This window comes from Vanellus vanellus, assembly GCF_965231255.1.
Source record: "Vanellus vanellus genome assembly, chromosome: 5".
Classification (NCBI taxonomy): Eukaryota; Metazoa; Chordata; class Aves; order Charadriiformes; family Charadriidae; genus Vanellus; species Vanellus vanellus.
The window spans coordinates 63,294,190-63,306,691 of NC_138910.1; the positions used below are offsets into that span (position 1 = coordinate 63,294,190).

The 12,502-nt window shown below is 38.7% G+C and overlaps 1 protein-coding gene across 1 annotated transcript in view; it reads right to left on the minus strand.

Moving 5' to 3' along the window:
- The window catches only part of RPAP2 (RNA polymerase II associated protein 2), a gene marked incomplete at its 5' end in the record, with an annotated part of 42,163 nt that extends 30,453 nt beyond the window's left edge, over positions 1–11,710 (minus strand). Inside the window, 9 exons of the mRNA XM_082484665.1 lie at positions 1,351–1,445; positions 2,510–3,449; positions 4,335–4,370; positions 6,639–6,727; positions 7,953–8,018; positions 8,975–9,073; positions 9,751–9,865; positions 10,914–10,959; positions 11,650–11,710. Coding sequence (XP_082340791.1) covers positions 1,351–1,445; positions 2,510–3,449; positions 4,335–4,370; positions 6,639–6,727; positions 7,953–8,018; positions 8,975–9,073; positions 9,751–9,865; positions 10,914–10,959; positions 11,650–11,710 — 1,547 coding nt within the window. The remainder of the gene's footprint in view (positions 1–1,350; positions 1,446–2,509; positions 3,450–4,334; positions 4,371–6,638; positions 6,728–7,952; positions 8,019–8,974; positions 9,074–9,750; positions 9,866–10,913; positions 10,960–11,649) is intronic.
- Between the last annotated feature and the right edge of the window lie 792 nt (positions 11,711–12,502).

A 12,502-nucleotide genomic window follows, 5' to 3' on the forward strand; every position in this document is an offset into this window, starting at 1 on the left:
TGGAGCACCAGGCTTTTAAGTTCAATAGAAATTTTCCTAGAAGACAAAAAAGACTGACAAATTTGTGGAAAAATTTGAAGGAGCAGAGAAACTGCTTTACCATACAGTAGTAGCCTTGGAATTTATGCAACACTGACACAGCAAGATCAGAGACAGCCACCTTTCTTACAGCATGGTTTGATTCCATGTTTGTGGCTTCTCCACACTTGTTGCAGGTAGAGAGAAACAGAACAGAATTTTGGGGGGTTTTCGGGGGTAGTTTTTGTTGTGGGTTTTTTTAGTTAAAAAAATGCTTCTGCAAAATGTAGTTTGGCTAGCTGACACAAACTATAGCCATAGAAAAGCAAAATACCCCTACCAAAACCACCACAATCATGGCCTTCAAATGCTCATTTATCTGCATTGCATTGACAGCGGGAGTATTTTCAAGGTCCTCTCAACTTTGACAATTTAGTAATTTTAACAGCTACAGCAGAGATGCCTTAATCTCTTTTCTGGGACTCCAGAGCTCTTTTATGTATATGAAAAAGGTCTTTTGTTTGGAAATTTTTAAGGCTCAACTCTGAGGGCCTTTAATGGTTGCAGCTAGAGGCATACTGACACCAGCCATCCAAACATCGACTGAAAACTCTTTTAGCAAGACCTTTGCTTAAACTATTAAAAGGTTTGAAAACACCACTTTCTTCTGTGTAGATTTGTTTACGAGTAACAGTATGCTTAATGTACAAGACAAATATTTGCACTCCTCCCAATCAAGTTTTTCAGTTTAGACTTGAGCAGTTGGTACATACAGGTATTTAAATATTTCATATTTATGTCCATCAGAATCTGCTTTTAAACAACTTACAAAAATCTAAATATGATTAGATTGTTTTCAGGTAACCAAGGGAAAGTAGGATGATAAATAAAGGCGTGCTGTGGATTATTTTTTTTGAAGCACATATTCTCATTTTAAGCTCCATGTGTCATACCAACACTTAGATTCAAAAACCACATAAGTTGTCAGCGTAATGGCACAATCGTGTTGACTTCTGCCAACTACTGAAGAGTGTGAACATGCTGTCAACTACAAGTTCCAATGCTTGTAGGAAGGGATAGGTTTCTTCTAGAGAACACCCTAGTAGTGACATTCTATCATCTAACTCAGCAGGCTGTGCAAACTGACATCTGCAACTGTACCACAGATGAACGTCTCAGAAATAAGTAAGTTCTTTAGGGCAATAATGAGTTTAAGTTATGACTAAGGCCACATAGAAAAAGCCAGAACGTCATTGCACACGGTGTTTCTCAAAATGATGATAAATAAGCACCGACTTCAGCTTGATATTTACCAAAGTAAAGGCTACTTACGCTTTTCTCAGTTTTTCAAGGACAATTCGTTTTCTAATCTGCATTTGTGCATTTGAGTCAACAAGTGGGAAGGTGAGATCTTCCTGTTGATCATCCTGTATTAGACAAAAAACTTAAACAGCTATAACCTACTATTTAAAGTCAACGCATCAAAATAGTCATAGCTCATCAAGAAATGTTTAAACATAAGAAAACTCTTATCTCTGAACAGAAAAAAACCCCAACAAAACAGTAATTTCTTAATGAAGAGAAGTTTGTTTCATCTGACCCAACATACAGTCTGCAGCTAACCTATTTTTCTCCTTCCCTATGCTAGATACTTTAATTCAACTAAAGGTAAATTCCTTCAAAATTTGAGTCAGAACTTTTTCCAAGAAGCTTTGTTTTACAAGAAGCGGCATTATGAAAATAATACCCTCTGATGCTAATATCATGCTTGAACTTCAAAAGCAAAAGCAATTTCATATGCCATTACAAACTGTACAACCTACCTAAACTAGTCAGCATACTGTTTTTACAGTAGTGACAAGAAGACCCAGCTGCTGTCAGCTGGCTTGTCTGAACTGGAAGGGGTAAAACCTCAGACCGCTATTTCTTGCGGTCTACAAATCCTCCTGAGGTCTTTTCCCAAATTGTATAGATTGCAGCAATATATCCAAACAAATCAGCATGTTCCAAATCAGAGTATTTTAACACTAAGTAATGCCAGAGATCTAGTGTTACTCAAGAGAAGAAATCCAATTTCAAGAATACCCTGTCACAACGAAAAGGCAAAAAAAATCATTAAATCAAAGTTTTATTTAATGAATCAAAGGGTGAGGAAAAAAACCAATATGTTCCCTCCTCACCTAAAGCCTACTCTGGCTTATGACAGGTTGTTTCACCTTCCTTACCTTCATGCTTCACAAACTGAAAGACTGCTAACAGAATCGAATGTGTCCCAAACAGTCATACAAATGCATTCTTACCAACCTAAAATATGATTCCTCCACCTTATGGGACTGTTGTGAATCTGTCCAACCTTCCTTTTACTGTTTTACATTAATAGCTTGACGTTACCTGGGCCATATCCACTTACGATGACAGAAACAAAGAGCCTGTAGTAATTCTTTGACGGAAGGCTTTATACAGCCTTGACACTATTCCACATGACACTTACTTTGTCTTTGCTTGGATGTTCCTCTGCTTGTGCATATGTCAACGCCTCTTCAGCCAAGATGCACCTTCCTTTATAGAACTCCTTTACTCGGAGTTCTAGGAACTCTGTTTCTTCTTTTAACTTTTCATAACTAGGCACAGGCTTAACTATTCCACCTGGGCTTCTGAAAGGTAAAGAATAGTTCAAACTGTTTTCACACTCTCCTGCAGCAACAGTGTTGAGATCATCAGCTGCATCTAAGTCATCCTCATCAAGTTCTTCATTCTTCTGGTTGGCAGATGATATGCATTCTGGTGAGCATAAAGAAGTGTAGTCTGGGCCATAGAGAAATTTTAAAGTTTCCTCAGTTCTCCATTCCATAAGTGTTTGCTTAAGCACTTCTAATAAACTGCCTTTGGAATTAACTGGATCCCTCAGCTCAGTTTTTTTATGTTCTTTGGAGTTAGCTAGTGTTCTTTTAAGGTGTTCTGCCCCTCTTTTGCTCACACCTAGAAAAACTATCTCTGAACCACTACAGGTGTTTTCATAGGTTTCTGAAGCACTTGATTTTCCTAGAGTAGTAGTTTTTGAAGGCATTGCAGTTATTTTATTATGAACAGAGTGAGCATACGTTTCTTCTTGAGCATCTAATTTACAATTGGATAGTCGTTCAGTGGCTTCTGCCACATCTGAGTCTTCAGTTTTAGGGCTGCAATCGGCTTTCTGAGCATGCTTCTTTTTGAGGATCCTGTTTCTGTGCAATTGCTGTGCAAAACTGGCTGAACTTGACTGACTTCCTGGTAGGACGGAAGAAACAAATTCTTGTTCAGTATCACTACTGCTGTCACTGGCTGTGTCACGAGAACCAGATTCACATGGATTTGAAGATATCCTAGGATTTTCAATGTCAGAAGCTTTAATTACTTCATCACATAGTTTCACCTCTTCTCCAGACTGTCCACTGCAACAGAAAACACAAGCTATCAATGAAATAAGAAATGGGTGTTACCTGTAATTGCTTTTCATTCTTGCATAAGAAAGATAAATAAAGCATTTTTCCCTTATAATAGATGTGTACTTTTTTGGTTTAAGAATCATGGCTGCTCTTCTGAAAGCCTTATTGAACTCAAAGAGTTGTAATATTTTGCAAGCAAGATGACAAGTATAGACACACACCACTAGGTAAGTCAATTCTCAGTTGCTTATTGTCAGTTAGAAAAGAATAGTAAACAAGGTATTAGTAAAGACAGAGCAATGTCAGAGTTAGCATGATGAATAGTGCAATTTTAAAATGAAGATAGGCATCTTAACATATATATGAATATAATACCCTAAAATCAGGGGGACAGCAGGGCTGCTTTTAGCATATGTAAGTTTGCCACCTAATGGCCATGTGTTGCAAAAGAAAACAAACAAAAAGTCACAAGACAAAGCAAGGTACAGAGAGATGACAGAATAGCATGATTTCATTTTAGCTGATACAGATGTTTTAGATTAAGAAGTACAGAAACTTTCATCACATATAATTGGTAGCATTTTCTTTATAAAGAATAGACGGTATAAAATATGCGAAGTACAAACAGTGTATTTGTTTCAGATTTCAACAGGCTCAATTAAGACACACAGGCCAAGAGCAGCTGTACACTAAATCACACAGATCAAACATGCTGGTTTAGAATCACAAAGGAAAAAATTAAACAAGACCAATAATCCTTTGTGTAGGTTCAAATAAGGTCTTGTGTATAACACAGGAAATCAAAGATTCCCTTTTCACCTGATACAATGCTAATATGTCTAACTATAAGCACCTGTAACAAAAAAAATAATAAATTATTGTTCAGTGTACCTCTGTCCCTCCTTCAGCAGCTCTATATCTGGTGGTCTGCAAAAAGAAAATACAGAATGAAGATTTTCCTGCTAAATCAATGTTCTTGAAATACACATTAATACATAAAATACATAGCTGAGTTTGAAAGGGACGTCTGAGGATCTTCTAGTCCAACACCCTCTGTACAAAGCAGGGTTAGTGAGAGCAAGTTTATACATACATGTTCACAGAGCATGACTCACACGCCTGCAGCACGATGCTGTTATGTTGAACAACATTTGACAGAATCAGCAAGTCACACAAATGTTAGCCAGAAAGGACCTTTGGTGGTCTCCAGTCTGACCTCCTGCTTTTCATGCAATTATCACCAGTACTAGATTAGGTCAGACACAAATTAATGAAATTTAAATCTTGCAAACCTCCAAAGATGAAGAATTCAAAACATTGCTGACTATCCCATTTCATTCCACCATAACCTTAGTGCAATTTTTTTCCCAATATCCAAACTGAACCATCCATGCAATAATTTGTGGCCATCACCCCTTGTTAAGTTTTCTGCCATCAATCAAGAATAGTTTGGCTCTGCAATCTCTAACTTTTTTTCAAGTAGTGGTAGACTGCTTTCAGATCACCCTTTGGTCTCCTCTTCAACAAAGTAAACATGCCAAGATCCTCACAGGTCACAAAGCTCCTACAGTAAAAACAATCCTGGGCCGTTTATAGGAAAATGCTCCAAATTAACACACACACACACAAGAATATTCAGGATATCTTTACTTACTTAAAATTTTACTTTGTTAAAAATTAGGCAATCAAGTTATACTGCATTAAGAAAGTAGAGTTCAAAGGTTGCCAGAAACTAAGAACCATAACTAAACAAATTCTGATAGGTTTCTTTCCAAAGTTCTACTTGCAGTTAATCTGCTTCAATTCAGTTATGAGGCAGCATCACAACGCTATTCATTTTATCCAACACTAAATGTTGAAATCCTCACCCACCTGTCCTACGAATGAAAGAAAACCTTTTAAGAAGTACACTAACACCTCTCAGACAGCATACAAAACCCCCCACGTTTCAAAAGATGAAAGCTGCACCACTCATATGAATGAACTGAGTTTGGAAACTAAAGGTGATAACATACAATGATTTAAATCTCTGATTAATGATTAAACTCTTCTTCAGAGTTTTAAGCAGAGGTTGTAGTCATTTCTATCGAAAGAATTTCAGATATCCTAATGTGTAAGCGTTTAACAGTGTGTGCATGTGTATGTGGTTGTGCAAAAAGACATACCTAGCCATGAACTATCTGGGCTTTTGTTTGTTTCTTTGTTTTTTGAAAATACCACCTCCCTACCACCACACAGCATAAATAATTAACTACGTCAGGTATATCAGAACTACACACTTTCCATGTTAAGAATAAAGGGAGATTTTAGAAATATTTTTTTTGAAGACAGAAAAAAAGAGCACAAAAATACTGGTAAGCTTACTTAAACATTAAATGAAGAGACTAGTTTTACGTACTAGAATCCCCCAGATCAGGCTGCTCTAAACCTCTCATTAATCAGGTATTTCGTATGACTGATCTGAACTGCAAAACCAAGCTCACACATACAATTTCAGCTAGTCTCTTTTGTTGAAAACCAGGATACTACAAGAAGTAGTACCTTGGAGAACGAAAGCTGAATAAATTCATCTGAACACTCTCTAGGCAAGTATTTATTGTCAAACAGTGACACCCATTGGCTCAATCCATTATTTGCAAGCCTGTTTCCTAAGCTAGGAACACAGACTGCAATCACACTGTTCCAAAACGTGTACTGCAGTAACAGCAGGAAATAGGCAATCTGAAATTAGAGGTTTAGCCAGGATAAAGAACCTCTTCATGTTATAGTCTGCTTTCAGGTGCAAGTATTCACAGTCTAACCTTAAGACCAATGCCAAGTGCTATGCTAAAATTAGAAAATCTCTTTCAACAGGATAAGATGAATTCATCCTGTACATCATACGGTTTGTAAAAATCCAATCCTAGTAAGTACATTGTAAAGTTAATCGGAGTTGACTATTATTTATGACTAGTCTGCCCTCTAAACTAACATGGTCATGTCTGCTGAGTAGTCCTGAGTCATGTCAATTATTGTGATCAATATGGCAACAACGCTATTAAAATGAACACCATGCTAAGCTAACATGTTAATATCAGTTACCCCTGCTTCAACCTAATCATTTTGATGAATTGCAGCTAATTAATTAGCATTGCAGCTTGGATAGAGAAAATAATATTCTCAAAAGAAGCAATGAATGTATAAGATTATACTTACTTTTCTTCTTCTCGCATCCATACTGGACTTTTGGAAATTTGAGCTTCAAAATATTTAGATGCTCTATAGCAAAAGTTGCTGCAAAAGCACTGAAAATTAGACAGAAAGCAAGAAATTGTGACTAAAGACAAATTTAATACTCATACAAAGGTACAGAAGTCATCGGTTTTTTATGCCTACAAAATTTAAGTACCAATTCAGTCTTTTTAAGCCTATGACCAGGTTTTTAATTCACTTGCAACACCAAACCCATCAAACAGATCTATCCCATTCCCCACAAGCCACTTGAAGCTAGTTCTTTTTTCCCCACTTTTCTGCTTTTTGCACTTTTATTACATACTGAGAAGCAAACTAGTGCTGGATTCTACATAAAAATAATTAAAAAAAAAAAAACAAAAAACCAAAATTGTTCAAAGAGCAATCCCTAACCCAACAAGACAGTCATAAAGACACGCAATAAAATTCTGGTGTTTAATAATGAAAATTTTGGTTGGCAACAGAACTTGGGTATTTTGCAATACTCAGAACACCACCAAAAATTTTGCAATATCTTTGAAAAATTAACTTGAACACTTGCACCAGGAAACAAGACAAAACATCCCACTTCTCAGAGTCTTGTTTAGTAGCTTGAGAAAGCAATTCCCAGAATTTTGTGTATTGCAGAGTTGTAACCAGAGGAAACAAATGTACACTAGCTACACTGAAGAAATTTCTTCTTGAATTAGAAACACTTATCCTACAGTTTAGCATATAAGTACCTGCAGATGATTGTGTACCCTGTGAGCAGGCAAAGATGACTTTTACTCAACCAAACGGATGAATATGCTTAAAGAAATAAACAGACTTTGTGAACAGATAGGTTTTCTGTTGAAAAGTCCTCAAAAAAGAACCCTAAAGGTAGTCACACTAAGAAATGCACAAGATGTAACTTGTACTACAGTACTGCAAACTTCAATGAATGAAAAGGATGTGCACTTTGACCCTACTAATGCTCATTGACCATACTGGAGCAAAACAGAGAACATTTCTTCACAAATGTCTTTTAACAGATCAGCTGTACCACATTCAAACTGCTATCCAAATAAAATTTTTCATTATATGTTTAAATTTAGAAAAGAAAATAAGTGGTTGTTGTCTTTCCAAAGAGCATCTAGAAACTGAAATGCACACAGAACTTCATATCCTAACAGTTCATGAAAATGATTTTTGTAAGAACCAAACTGAATCAAGCCACTATATGAACACTGTTATAAAATGCATTTCTGATGTTGAGACAATATTAAATACACTTTAGAAATAGATTTGTTACCATACCTTTCTTTCAGTGATATCATAAACTCTGTTTGTTTTTGTTGAAATTCTGTACTTCTGTTTTGGCACCTAAAACAATATGCCTTCATCAGCAAGACTGTTAATTCTATAACAACTTTACAGAAAACTTCACTTTTAATTCACATATTTTAATGATGTAAGAACAGCAATTTATCTTTAATCATTTACGTCTCTCTATCAGTAGAAGACAACTTCAGATCTACAAGAAATCCAGCACTGAACATAAAACAACTGAGATGCCATGGTAGAATCTTTACTGCTATCTAAGTGTTGGGCAATTACAGACAGGTCCTTCTTTAATCCATGTCTACTTACATGCACGTGAGACTGTACTGTCAAAGACATCCACCACCACCCAGACAAACCCAGAAAGGAACTTACATAAAATATAATACAGTTTCCAAGTGAATTTCTGTGGGGATATATGAAGTCCAAAACAGTAAAATTTTTTGCACTCAAGTAGATTTTTTTCAGATAATCAGGTGTACCATAACTGGTATTATATCACAGGTTACCTAACTGAACTCTGAGCTCTGCTTAAGCTCTGACATAACATACTTAAAGAAGTGCGACTACGATTTTGATACCGGTAATATACATTTTTAGAGCAGATGTATATGCATTCACATAGTGATATCCCAGCACTGTATTATTTTTTTCACATCAATCCTTCTCAGAAATATGTGGTTACGCTGAAGTAGGAACAAGATCAGAAAGACTCTGCACGCACAAAGAAAGGCTATGAAGCCATACCTCATTCATCTTTGTTACTGTGAAAGTAGATGTTAACTGATTCTGTCACACAGTAATGGTTGTCAACTGATCAAATTTTTCCTTTTACTTTAGAAGGATTATACTGAAATGGAATAATATGATGCCTGGCCCATTACATGACAGTATTTTAATCTATGTTTAATAATGTAAGTTTAAAATTAAAGAGAACATGCAAGAGAACAAAAATCGCGAAGAGATCCTTATAACAGCATTAATAAAAAGCAACTTACATTTTCCAGTTTATTTTGACACAGAGGATAACCACATAGTTTGATGATAGACCGTTCATCAACAATGTCTTTATAGTGAGATGGAGTAATAAATTTTCCCTAAAATTACAAGAAAATAGTTCAACAACAGATACTGGAAAATATGTCTTTTATTTATTTATTTTATTTATTTATTTTTAATTTTATAACTTATTTATTAAGTTTAATAAACAACATTTAGAACCTACACAGTAAAAAAAGTAAAAGGGTAAATAGGGAAAGAAGACAGACATGAGCACTTCTTCTTACATATAGAAAAGCCTCATCATTTTGCCTCTGTTTGCACCTATTTTCATAATTTTCCTCTATTTACATGTTTTGTCCACCTGTTTACCAGCCTATATACAACCTTAACAGGAGTAATCATCATACCATTCTAGCAAAACTTTACTGCCAGATAAACTCTGGGGCATTATAAACACTTTGTCTAAACTCACAGATGATGTGATGTGGACCTAAATTTTTATACTTCATCAATCAGTCCAGAACCACATAGGCATAAACGAAGGCTGTGGTAATAAAGTGAGGATTCAAAAATGTATACAGTCCTGCAAAGTTAGGGCATCTTTTCACTGCAGAACCCTTGAAAATAGGGCAATCATCATCAGAAATCATGAGAGAGGGAATAAATTATTTTGCCTACTTTAAACTGCAACAAATTGTTCCAAGAACTCAATAAAAAAAAAAAAAAGTCGAACACTAAGATACAAAACAGTGTAAAAACTTGCAACACCTACAGAATTCAGAAGGAACTCTTCAGTAATGTTCTCTTCCAGGAGCTGTTCAACAGTATACAATGCTTTTTTCTCAAATTCAATCTTCTTTCTCATAGCAGCCTCCAGAGCTGCTTTCCTGTAACAGAACTGACACTGAATGACAGAGCACAGACTTCCATAAAGAATTTTCCAATTGTATCTTTATCTTTTTTTTCTGAAATTAAATTTTTCTGCATCACACCAGGTTGGCCAAACAAAGCAACAAGTAACTGGACTAGTAATTCTGGAATAACCACAAAGCAGTTTCCAACCTTGATTTGCTTTATTTCCACACCAGCCAGGAAAAGTGTTGACTTGCATTGCACTGCGATAATTCCATACAAGGTTACCCAACTTGCAAGAGAGGTAACCCCAGACCTGGCTGGACAAAAAGCCTGGGACAAACAATTTATGGAGTGTTGCCAGGAGAATGGGAGCTGGATGAGGCATGGAAGAGTGGGAAGAAAAAAAGGGCTGGGACAAGACTTAGTGTGAGGGTACGAAGTAAAAGAAGGAATAAATCAAACAAATACCACTACAGTAGATTTCCTGAGTGTTCCTGAGTCTTGCCCCTATTCTATTGTCAGCAAATACCCAGAGAGCAACCATTTAGGTGTCTCCAATCTCCATTTGGCAGCGCTTCCCACAGAGGTTGTTAATGTACAGTCATTCTGCTGTCTTAACCGATAAAGGTCTACGCTATTGACCTGGAGGTCTAGGCCTACTACTGAGTCCAATGAACATTCAGGTAACTATCCATGGCAGAAAATGTTTTTTCTTCTTGTTTGGTTTCTAAAGCGAATAAAGAAAAATGGCAAGTATGCAAAGAAGTTAAGATGGCAAAAAGCAAGCACTACAGACTAAGGAAATAAAACTGTGGAGGTTAGATTCATAAACTTATAGCACGTTATACAATGCACATATGTGTGTCCTGTTAGAAGTTACACAGCATCACTCCAAACAAGCCTGCGCGATGTTGATGCTGGCAATCTCCTGAAGTTACTCACAGTATTCTGAGAAAGCAAAAAAAAACCCAACCCATGCAAGGCAGAGAATGCGCTTTCAAAGTGTGGCAAAACAACATGAATGCCACGTAGTGAGGCAGAACGACATGAACGCCACGTATTGTCAGTTAGAAATTATACCTTTGAGCAGCATCTTCATTCTTCAGAGCAGCTGAATGCTTATTTCCTAGAAATCAAATATGCAAATGGAGAAATATAGGAATTGGTGTACTTTCTTCCTTTAACAGTGGAAAACATTGGAAGGTGAAAAATATGAAAACCTTTGAACTGTAAGCATAATCAAGAGGATTGCTTAGAAACTTCTGGTGGCTGAGAGTGACTTCAGTAAGCTCATAATCATTTCACAACTAGTTAGACACGTTTCTTATAAGTGTAAGGGCAGACAGGCCCAACTCTCTTCATATTCTCTGTCCTCACGTTCTGTACATTCAGAAAGCTCAAGGAAAAATAATTCTGACAATAGCTTTGTGCCAATCCTGTCTCTCCCACCCAGCTTTACCCCTGCACCCCACAGCTGGGAAACGCTGTCCTTTCCAACTGCCCCACCACTGGACTTCACTCCGGCCAGGACTCGACGACCCGGCCTCAACGCCGGCAGCCTGAGGCGACAGAGGGGCGCCCGGCCCCGCCTCGTCCGGCCCACCGCCCAGGTGGCGCCGGCCCCAGCCGGCCCCGACCGCGCAGCCTGCCCGGCCCGGCCCGGCCCGGCCGAGGCCCACCGAGCTCGCGCCGCTGACGCACCCCTCCCGCCGCTCCCCCCCCTGCACAGCGAGTTGGGTCAGTCCGCTGTGCCGGCCTGGAGGGCACAGGGAGAGCCCAAAGCGCCGGGCGGGGAGAAGCGGCGCGCGGAGCCTACCTGAGCGCCGCCGGCTGGCTTTCCCTTTCGCGCCGCCCTGCGGCTTCCCGGCCGCCATCATCGCGGCTGCCCGCCAGCGCGCTCGCTCGTTCGCTCCCTCCCTCCTTCCCTCCCTCTGACCTCTCACCCGGGAGGCGGAGTCGCTGTCGCGGCGTGGCCCGGACCGGGAGAGGCGGCGGCGCGGTCCGGTGGAGCGGCAGGGGGTCCGGCCGATCGGGGCTGAGGGGCTGCGGCGCGGGGCCCGGCTGCACCGGCGGCCCGCTGAGGTGAGGGGTGGGTGGTCTTGCGGTTTTTTAATTCAGCCGTGAGTTAAAGGCTTCTGTTGGCCGCCTGTTCGCACTGGCCTGGCGTGTTGTACCCTGCCTAGGGAAGGGGCTGAGGCATACGTTTATTAGAGAGGAGGGAGTATTAATAGTGAGTATTAATAATGGAAAGTTTCACATAATTTAGGTGCTGTCCACTTGCCGCTGAAACCTCTGAGAAGACTTAATTAGAAACTGGGTTAAGTATTAAGGCCTGAGACCGCCTGCGAGCTCAGCCGGTAAATCCCTGGAAGCGCAGGGTGGGTGCTCGGGGCGTGTTTCAGGGCTGTGAGCACATTGAAAAGTTACTGAGGGCTGAAAAGGTAGGAATATTGGCGTTCAGAAGTATATTTAAATTGTCTTGGGAGGGTTAGTAACATCCTGTAAAATTAAGGGCTCTAGTAATGCACCATGTGGTAATAAAGTATATGATAATGACCAAATTAAAATGACAGGCTAGATACCTTGCTAGATTGTGGTGACGTAAATATCTTAAAATAGGCTGATGAGAATAGAAAGTGAGTTGTTTGTTCTTTGAATAACAAAATTCA